At 42.3% G+C, this 10,328-nt stretch overlaps 1 protein-coding gene across 5 annotated transcripts; it reads left to right on the top strand.

Moving 5' to 3' along the window:
• Positions 1-6,040: 6,040 nt before the first annotated feature.
• Positions 6,041-10,045, top strand: LOC136545178 (uncharacterized). 5 transcript variants are annotated; one of them, XM_066537221.1, is made up of 9 exons: positions 6,041-6,105; positions 7,196-7,859; positions 7,967-8,124; positions 8,232-8,334; positions 8,430-8,530; positions 8,641-8,732; positions 8,828-8,881; positions 9,239-9,367; positions 9,817-10,045. In XM_066537221.1, exons 4-8 carry the CDS (start codon positions 8,258-8,260, stop codon positions 9,338-9,340), a joined length of 426 nt encoding a protein of 141 aa, XP_066393318.1. In that variant the 5' UTR covers positions 6,041-6,105; positions 7,196-7,859; positions 7,967-8,124; positions 8,232-8,257; the 3' UTR covers positions 9,341-9,367; positions 9,817-10,045. The 5 variants fall into 5 exon arrangements, 4 of the variants coding, with proteins under 4 accessions (XP_066393318.1, XP_066393316.1, XP_066393319.1 ...); XR_010780944.1 differs by having other exon boundaries at positions 6,043-6,105; positions 9,234-9,367; XM_066537219.1 differs by having other exon boundaries at positions 6,043-6,105; positions 9,239-10,045.
• Positions 10,046-10,328: the final 283 nt, after the last annotated feature.

Below are 10,328 nucleotides of genomic sequence, written 5' to 3'. Positions count from 1 at the left end.
CACCGTGAAACCAAGGGCTATTCCCAAAATAATATCTGAAGAGAAGGAAGAAGTGACTGATGCATATAAAAAAGATATGTCTAGATTCTATGACAAACTTAAAAAGGATCAAGAAGTAAGGAGTAACCCGGAGAAACCGTACTTCTTCGTAGCTCCAGATATTCTAAGAAAAAAGGTGGCTTCTTACCAGCAACAACAGCGGGAATCTCGTAAGCCGTCCAAATCAACGTTAATGGACTATGATCGCACTCTCACCAAGTCAATTGAGGCAGCACAGAAAAAGAAGCAGGCAGGGAAAGGAGTTGCACAACTCGGACAACAATCGCACCAATCAGTCCCCCCGCTAGTTGTTGGTAATGAATATGGTTCGAATTTAGGATTAATGCATCAGGCAAACATACCTCCGGATATCGATTTGGATCACCATGGTGAATTTATTGAAGAGACTGGTCTCGACCTTTACCAGATGTTTGGTGATGGAAACATTGAGAGTGCGGCGGAGGTTGATATTTGGAAGAAAAAATTTATACTAGGCCAGAGTCTTTACAACCCTCAAGCCTTAGGTGATCTGGGGATGCAAATATACCTGCTAAACAAGTGGTACATGCAGGCGTCTACCGGTGGATACTTCTACGTTGGTGTCAGAATTAGAGACGAACATTGGTTCCATGGCAATGATGTTATGTATGTTGACTTTGCAGAATTTCATCAACTATGCCACCTGACCTCTCTGGATAAAGTTATCATTAGCTGCTATTGCCTGTAAGTAATAATTCTTTCGATCTATTATTAAACTTGTCATATGTGTGTATATGCATATAAATTATCCTAACAAGTACTATATATATGCAGATTTACAATGACAGAGCACAGAAAGAAAGGCTGCAATGAAATTAGTTTTGTTGATCCCCATATAGTATTCAAAGACCCAGTTACCCCAAAGCCTAATTAGAAGTCTGAGTCAGAGAGTAACCTCATGAACTTCTTAGTGAACCAACGCCACAAGAAGGATATACTCTTTCCCTACAACTTCAAGTGAGTGTTAATAATGTCGATCATCCTTAATGGCTCATATGTTGATTCTAGTTAATTAATGAGTGTTATGCGTTATATCCTATAAACACATGCAGCAATCACTGGATATTGATGGACATCGATCTGGTGAAAAGTCACTTGATAATCTATGACTCGATGAGAAAACCACAACAAGACTACCAAGATATGATAGTTATTATCCAGAGGTAATTTCGGTATCTCTAGCAACTATATATACACACAAATATGATGATTAACTATATCTGATGACGTGGCAAATTTTTTATTGGGCAGTGTTTGGAAAATCATTATTGAGAAGCAACACATGGGAAAATGCAAAGCGCCACTGAATATAATCCCTTTGAAAGTAAGTCCCCTAAATCGCATCATCTTTATTAATTAAACATATAGCTTTCACCGGATCACCAGATTGGATGACAAATCTTTTTCTCGTAAAGTGGTGTCTGAGGCAGGAACAGGGGAACAACTAATGTGGTTACTATGTTTGCAAGTTTATCAAAGAGCTCTCCCAAAGAACTCCTACAGAGAGACTCAAAGTACGTTAAAAATACACTATATATTCATTTAATTATTATTATTGATTGTGTTACTATGTCTTTACATATATATATATATGTATATACATATATTAATTTATTTTCCTTTAATTCAAACCTGTAGGCTCGATGGTTGGAGGAAAAAGTCATACGACAAGACCAAATCAAAGCAATTCAAGAGTCTATAGCCGGATTTTTTAATGACCAGGTCATCGATTCTAAGGGCGAGTTCTACTTCGACCCAACACTGCCATGGAAGCCAAGCTAGAGGATGAGAGAAAACTTGTTATATCACAACAACTGTAATGCAATCTTTTGTAATATATGCACAAAAAATAATATAATGTAAAATACACATATGCATGCATGCATGTAAATATATATATGATGCATGTGTATATATATATATATATATGCTTGAATTGTGTGATTTAATACGTTCATTGTGCTTGAACCGAAACATACTATATGCGCGTATAAATGTATTATTAGCAGCGTACAATACGACTTTGAAAACCTATTTTGAAAAGAAAAGAAAAAAATGAAAAGAAAAGAAAAAAGAAAAAAAACCTTTAGTCCCGGTTCGTATTACCAACCGGGACTAAAGGGTGCCGGCCTCGTGGCATGTCAGGAGGCACCTTTAGTCTCGGTTGGTGTTACCCACCGGGACTAAAGGTCCCCCTTTAGTCCCGGTTCCTGACCCGAGACTAAATGACCCCCTTTAGTCCCGGATGCTGGCTCCCGGGTGGGGAACCAGGACTAGAGGGGATTCCTCACCAGGAGTAAAGGCCGTCTCTGTACTAGTGGGTATTTCTCCTTTTTTTGTTTACAAAAATGATTAGTATGATGCATGGAACACACTACACACGAGTTGAAGGGTAGCCGAGTTGCTTTGCTTGACCACACTTTCTAACGCATCCAATGCAATATGCATGCAACTGGCAAGGTAATCAGGTGAAAAGGTTACTTATAGAAAGCTAAAGTATTACCAATGACATACGGTCCACAAACTAATACTCCCTCCGTTTGTTTTTTATTAGATGTCGTATCAGCTTTGTTCTAAGTCAGATATTAAAATATTTGAATCTTTGACTATTGTTTTCAAAAAAAAATCATATAGGTTCATGTCATAAGATTTACGTTTTTAGATTCACTACTATGAGAAATATTTGCATAATAAATAATTCATATGTTGTGAAACTATAAGAATTTTTTTAAAATGGTTGGTCAAAAATAGTAATGTTTGACTTAGGAAAAAACTAATGTGGCATGTAAAAAAGAACGGAGGGAGTACCACATCTGTCTAAAAAAATTGTCATTCTAGAAGATTTCAAGTGAATCATCGCGGAACTCAAATTAGCAATGATACCCCTATTTAATTATAAGACCATCTCTCACAACAAGATTTTTTTTAGATTAAGGACAATGTTTCCGGCCAACCCCATTCACGAGTAGGGGCATACTTGTTAGCTTGCTAGCTCCTTTGCCTGCACGTCGAGGTGCATACATGCATGCATGGCGCTGCGGCATATTAGCTTCTCTCCTAAATTCATGAAGAAGCCTGCTAGCTTCTTTGGCTGCATGTACGTAACAGCGCATCTCTTCTTATCAAAGCAGGGAGCTTTGGCCGCCTCTCAGCCCGTCCACGATAGCCAAAATTTCCCCGTCCGTTTGATCTTCGCTTCAATGGCTCGTGAGCGTCCCAGTTGCTGTGCGCCCACCGCGGCTCCCGTTCGCCTGCCTTTTCCTACTTCCCGTCCCCAGTCACCCTTGCGCCTCCAAAAATATCTTCGCCTCCTATGTCCCTCTCTCGGTCTCTCCGTCTCTCCGCGGCGGCGCAGCGGCCTGACCCGGCCGAGGCCGCGTGCTGCCGCCTCCACCTCCACCTCCGCCGCACCCAACCCCGCCCCCGCCCCCTTCCTCTCCCTCTCTCTCTCTCTGCACGTGGCGGCACAGCGGGACAGCGCGGCCGGGGTGGCGGCGCGCCGATGGTGCCCTCCTCCGGCACGGCTGCGCATCCTCGTCCCGGCTGGCGCCGCTCCCCGCACTACGCGCACGGCGCAGCGCGCCCCCCGGCACGGCGCGCCGGCCACCACTGTGGCCGCGACCCACCCCTCGCTATCCCGGCGTGGCCTCCTACAGGCGTGTGTTCCTGTGGTCGAAGAAACCCTAACTTCCTGTGCTCCACGGCCTCGGTACTCGCCGGAGGCAGCGGCGGCTCAGCTCGGTTGTGCAGTGAGGTGCACCCTCTTCTTCCCCTCCTCTTTCTCTTGGCTTCTCCCCAAGATCCTCTCTCCTTCCATATTCCCCTTTGCGCGAGCGATTGAGCGAGAGATGGTGGAGGCTCGGCCAGCACGCACGGCGCTGCCCACTTCTGGTGTCTGTCCCTGTCATCGAAGGTTTCGTTGACCGCGTACTGCCCTCCCTTCCCGCGCGGCGCCCTGGCCAGCCCCAGGCTGTGCCTGTCTCGGCGCAGCCCCTGCACAAACTGTGATTGTTTGACAAAGGGGAGGCATACAACAAACAAGATTGCTGTGATGGGGATTATTGTGGATTTGGGGGATAAGTCCCTCTAGCTTCGTCACCTTTACGTATGAAATGTTCCCTATGTTTGTTACTCTGTACTGCTAGCTTTCTATTGCCTGTAGTTTGGATGTTCGATTAAATGCCTAACCAAGTTGTAATCTCATGTATTGGCAGCCGGTGTGTGAGCAACTAAAGAACGGATGTTCAGGCAGGGGCCAACCCATCCATGCTTTGCCTCATGCACAGACACCAGGGTAAAAATTATTTTTCCTTTGTTAATGATTCATAATCACCTCATGTGCACTCCCCTTGCTCAACCTTGCGCATCAGGCATAGGTACTCTAACCGTTGTTACTTGATTAGTAGTTTAGTATTGAGTATTCGATTGTCCTTTCTTATTAGAGTGTATCTGTTTCAATGTCTTGGAGAAGAAGAGAGTACCATCTTTTCTCTTGTTCGTTACTTAAATATTATTTGGAAACAGTTTCCGGTTCTTTCATTCTTTGCTAAGCATGGTCTATTTGTTATCTGGATTTTAATGCCTACAATTCAAGCTTTTAAAGTTGGAAAATAGAACATGTAAACTTGGAATTCCTATTGCTACAACAGAGAAAAATAGTTATTTTCGAGCCTGCTGATTTCGAATTTTAAATGCAGGTTCTGGTTTGCGTACATTTGTGATGCATCTGGGTCCTCATATTGCTCTGTTTACTATTAAGGTTGTCCAACGTGGTAAAATTGATCTGAAAACAGCGAAAGGTTGGTGCATCATGGCTTTACAGAAATGTTCAGAGTTTGGACCGACTGTGTATCCAGTACCAACTCTTTCATTTAGGAACCCAGAGCAACCCAGCCACCCCTACTTCGTTATTCGCATCGCCAAGCCGCCGCCTCCTCTCCTTCTTGCATGGTTGCTTCTATTCTCTTCAAATTAGTTCCGCCATTAAGGCTCTGATTCACAGGTAGATTTCCTCTCAGTACAGGTCTATCAAAATTAGTTCTAAACCAACCAACCGCTAATACAAAGGATATTTGAATTTAATTTCCACTATTTAGAATTCTGCCCTTAGGTTGGTGTGGCGCCTGCTAACTGAAATCATTTCTCAACATTCCACGTGAGCCAATCTCCAATCTCTGCTTCCAACTAACTGTACATACACTGTTTGCTATATTCACCGGAATTAGCTTGGGAATACTAAAATCTTTGCTCAGTGGTAGGGATCAGCTTGAATTATAGGTACATTATATCTACAGTTACAGAAGCATCACAAAGCGACATGTCCAACCTATAGTTACTGAATATGCATCTTTGTCTTCCAAAATAATATTACGTCCCTTAATTTGCATCCTGAACATACACTGTTGCAGGAACAGCGTGCCACCTAATTTCCCTTAGTATCACAGTTACATTCATGGTTCTGAACTGTTTACTTAGATCTCCTTAGTTGCTCTGCTACCTATTTGATTTCCATGTATGCTTCTCAAAGATAGTGCAAATTTAACGATCACTAGCATTTCGATTTCATCCGTATGTTCCAATTCATTTAATATTTTGTTGCGTCATAGTTTCATTTGCAGAAACTGCATTATTAATTCAGTTTTTCCCTCATTTGTATTCTGACTTCTGAGTTAATGATTCGGCACATTTCTAATATATGAACCTGATATCCATAGGTTCTATAGTATGCCATGCCAAGAAATATAACATTCAATACAAGATTTGTTTCCATTTTTTTAGGTTTCCCTTCCTCAGTCATGAAATTGGAATGATGATCTGCTCATTGCTAAGTAGCTGCTGCTCTATAGCAACATGGCAAAAAAAGGGTACCCTCCATAGGTTAATGAGAAACCAACGAACCTTTATCTTTGCTTTACATGGCTACATTCAACATTCTTATCCGTTTGTTCAAATGACAAAAAGGATACCCCACCCAGTAGGCTATGGAATGAAATCTTGAGCACCAAATCATCAATGCATCATCTGCCAGTAAGCTCACACTGAATATGTAGTTGATCTGTACTCATTGTAGCATTCTGGTACATTTCATATTTACTTTTTCGTTAATAATTTGTTGATTTACACACCTTTTTGCCGATCCGCATGTCCTACAATAACTTCTTCGGGAAATGGACGGTGGGCGCACTGCCATGGCCAGGACCCGACGGTGAGCGCTGCCACAGGCCAGCGGCCGCTATCCACTCACCTCTCCCCCAGCCGCACGTGCATCTCTCTCTCTCTCTCTCTCTCTCTCTCTCTCTCTCTCTCTCTCTCTCTCTCTCTCTCTCTCTCTCTCTCTCTCTGCGCCACGTGCGCTGCTCGGCTCACGTCCGTGGTTACCCCTGCCGGCAGCGGCGCACCTTGGCGGTCAACTCTGTGGCCAGCTCATCCTCTTCTCCTCTTCGTCTGCCTCGTGCCTCCTCCCCTACATCCTCCTTTATAACTTTGTTTCCCCCCCTGATGTTTGATGCAGGTGATGCAAATTTTTCTTTACTCCATAGCCTGTAATCAAAATGAATTCTTATATAAGTTGGGAATATAGCCTGATGCTGTTCACATGGAAATGTTTTGTGCTCCATATCTTGTGATCAGATTGAACTCTCATATAAGTTGGGAATATAGGCTGATGATCTCCCAGGGCATTCCTCTCTTCTTTTGGGAACACAACGTTCCCCACCAGCCAGCCTAGCCACGTCGGCAACAATTTTCATATAAGTTGAGAATATATGCTGATGATCTGTTCATGCACATATATGTATTGCTATCTGTTTATTTATCGTACCTCATCAATTCTCTAGGGTCGATCTGTTGCAGCTTCCTTTCGGGCCTTGCAAACGATTGTATTATCGGTGCTTGCCGTTCTACCTAACCACAAGAGATCAAATGATGCCATTTTTTTCCATTTCTGAACCTACTTTTATTTGATATATTATTTCTGTTTTTCTTATTGTAATGGATTCATTGTAGTGAATTGCTGGCTCAGTTGACCATTCGGTTCTCTTGGTGCCATGTTTGTACCTTTCAGCATCTAGCCTGTAGTACTATCAAACTTTTTACAAATTAGTTGTCATCTGTCCAGGGGCATAGGCTGGAATGGTTCTCAATCAGAGATCAAATGACAGGAAGCACATCACCTCTTCTTGCACCTGCTCAAATTGTTTCCCACCTCATAGTGCCGTTACGAAATGTGTCAACAGGAAATTAAGCGAAGCATGCCGTCGTGCCTATGTGTCTGCAATCAAGAAAATAAAGGTGCCCTGTTATATCTCCATTTTTTTAAAGAGCAGGTCAATACAGATGATTTTGCCTATTTACTCTAATAGGATTGCATCTGCACGTGCCAGATTGTTTCTTAGAGCATTCCGTGCTCCTTTGCACTCGCGCGCAGGGAAACATGCTTCCTCAAAAAAAAACCCTGCTGGAATCATGCTATTTCTGTTATAATGAGAGAATGGGTTGTTTTAAGCTTCTCATATTTCATTTCTTTTAAACAACGTATTTGTGCTGTATCTTTGTAATAAAGATATCGGAAGTGGTCTTTTAAACAACGTGTTTGTGCTACAAGGTGATTTATTTGCTCTACATTATTAACTAAGTACTGCTCCATTTTTTTTGTCCATGGGAATGAACCAGGAACCATTTCTAAATACGTTTGCCATGTACAGTCATTGAAAGAAACTGTACGAACCATTGAAGAGGTTGCCAAACCTCTAGGATTTGGTGTTCATGCCAAAAATCACCAGGTTCTCTTTTGATATTTTCTTGAAATCCTTATTTCTCGAAAAGTACAGTACCACTTCAGAAAGATCTTTCTGCGCCATTCTCAAGTTCTCTTTTGTTGTGCCACCAGTTGAGGGTTGACAAAGTAAAAGCAGAGAGAAAGGGAATTCTCAGTGTTGTACCAGAACCATTGCATTGTCAGGGAATTAGTACCGATTGAACTGTGAGAATTTTGAAGATAGCTATTGTAGTGTCTGTGCACGCGCAACTGCACCCGTGGTTTAGCAGGTGCACCTTTCATAGGTCTACTGATTGTGGCTTATCCGGCAATTCATGGGTTCGCGGTGCCAAAAAGTTTGGTTTCTCATGGGCGTTTCGTTGCCTTGTGCCTACAGCTTCGTGCGCTTTGTGAGCACACCAGATGTGCTGGAGTTGGCGACCACCTGTGATTTACAGATGCCGTAGCTACAAGGGGCCAGCAAAATTTATGTGCAAGGAGTAAGTATCGATGAATTGTTTTCCAGATGGTGAATTGTTTTTTGCGTTATGTTTGTTGATGGAGATGTTGGCTAAAATTTCTGTGCGTTGTTCAGGGTACTGGAAATGCTACCTCCGGTGCACCTGGTTGGTGGGATCATCGTGTTTAGTGCTTGGATTGCCCTTCTGTTGTTAATTGGGTTCCAAATATTGTTAGGTTGGCTCGCCTATGCTCATACCTGATATGCTTCGCTGCCGTTTTTATTTTGTTAAATTTAGTCCATGGTAGCTTGACTGACACCGAAGTTTAAAATTCCTGATCGATAGCCAAATCAGAAGCAAAAAAAAGAAACTATAGATGGGAACGCAACTGGATCAAGCCATCACTTTTTTACGGGATTCCAAATGGGGATATGCTGGTGGGTGGATTGATCTTAGTTATTCACTATGTGTTCTTGATAAACTAATACTTGAATGGTTTTGATCCTTTATCGGGTTGTGTTTGTGTTTGCAGGATGGGACACATGTGCAGATGTGCTCAGGCGCTCAGCAGTATTCAATAACTACGGTATTATTCTGATTTTAAGAAGACAAACATGGTCTAAATGGTTTTCCTATACTCTCATCATTCTTCTGCAAATATATTTTCCATAATTAGTTATATATGTTTATAGCTCTTATAACTTAGCAAAATAGTATAGTGGTGGCGCATGCTATATTTTATCCCGAATATTCCAATATGTACCATCCCTACCTCCGTAAATCTATTAGGTTCTGTCTTTGGATTACGACAAAGAGAGTCTTTGCCATATGGGTTCAAATTCCCACATTGTTCTGCTTGCATCATCTATGTATAGTGAAAATGGTCTGTGAAGATTGGCCCAGTCGGTTTAAAATTAATTCAGTTTTCACTGTGTTAGGACAGAAAATAGGTTTGCTGAAGAAATTCCATCCTCTAAAAAGGAAGCAGTCTTCAACAGAGATGGAGGACATTGGTAACGGCTACTCTAGACTTTGTGTCTTTTAAGCCTTCCTCTGTCAGCCACAGACTCAGGTACCACTCCCTCTTTCTTGTTTCTTTCTCATCCTCTTAGCTTGTTTGGTTCCAATTGATCATTTCCATCAGCTTGGATGTCAGCTGCTATTTTAGTATTACACTTCCTCTTAAATTACTCCACTCTGGGTCATAATGGACATGTATTCGTTGTTGCTGTGCTAATTCCTGATCCTAATTGTTTGGGAAAAAGATATTTGTCCATTTGCTAGGTTGGACGCAAAATGCAGATTTAGCTTATGTTCTTTGTGCCCACAATTCTGAACTTTGTAGCTGCGTCTCCTTGGCAAGATTCATTTGGTTTCAGTCCAATGCTCTCTCCTCACTCTTCCCACACTACTGTTTCATTGGACTATAAATCAGCATTTATCTAGATGTTTGAGCTGCTTTATAGAATAGTTTTCTCATTGATATATTTGTCTACAGATATAGTACCTTTTATACCTCAGGTTTGTAGCAGGAAGGTAGCATGCTCTTCTGCTGTCATTCAACTGAATGTGAGGGGTATCAGATTTCTTGAACAACTCTTGCCTCATTGCCTACTACCACAGATTATCTGAATGTGAAGTATGATGCGGCTCAAGGTATGCTAATTATTGTGCTCCAATCTTTCGTTTTTGCTACCTAGCATATCTACATTTGACTCCTAATATTGTTTCCATACAAAGATTAAACATATTTTTCTCCTGCGCGGCTGCGCCTTAACCAGGTGATTTGCCAACGCGCGCGATGGCGCGCATGATGGACTAGTATGTTAAAGTCTACAATGTGTAGCTTTACGTGCACAGCTTTATCCAAAAAATGATTTACGTGCACAGTGGCCTAGTCCTTGTCTAAGCAAGAGTTAAAGGCAGCGGCAGGCGGAGGGTCCACGTGCAGCGAAAGGGCAAGGAGCGCCTGCGCCCCGTGACTCCGTGAAGCCGTGAGAGTGAGCACGGTGCCGTTTGCCGATCCACAGACC

The sequence above is a fragment of the Miscanthus floridulus genome, chromosome 3 (assembly GCF_019320115.1).
Source record: "Miscanthus floridulus cultivar M001 chromosome 3, ASM1932011v1, whole genome shotgun sequence".
NCBI classification, from domain to species: Eukaryota; Viridiplantae; Streptophyta; class Magnoliopsida; order Poales; family Poaceae; genus Miscanthus; species Miscanthus floridulus.
Note: the sequence above shows the minus strand (reverse complement) of the source record. Positions and strands in the feature narration are given on the sequence as shown.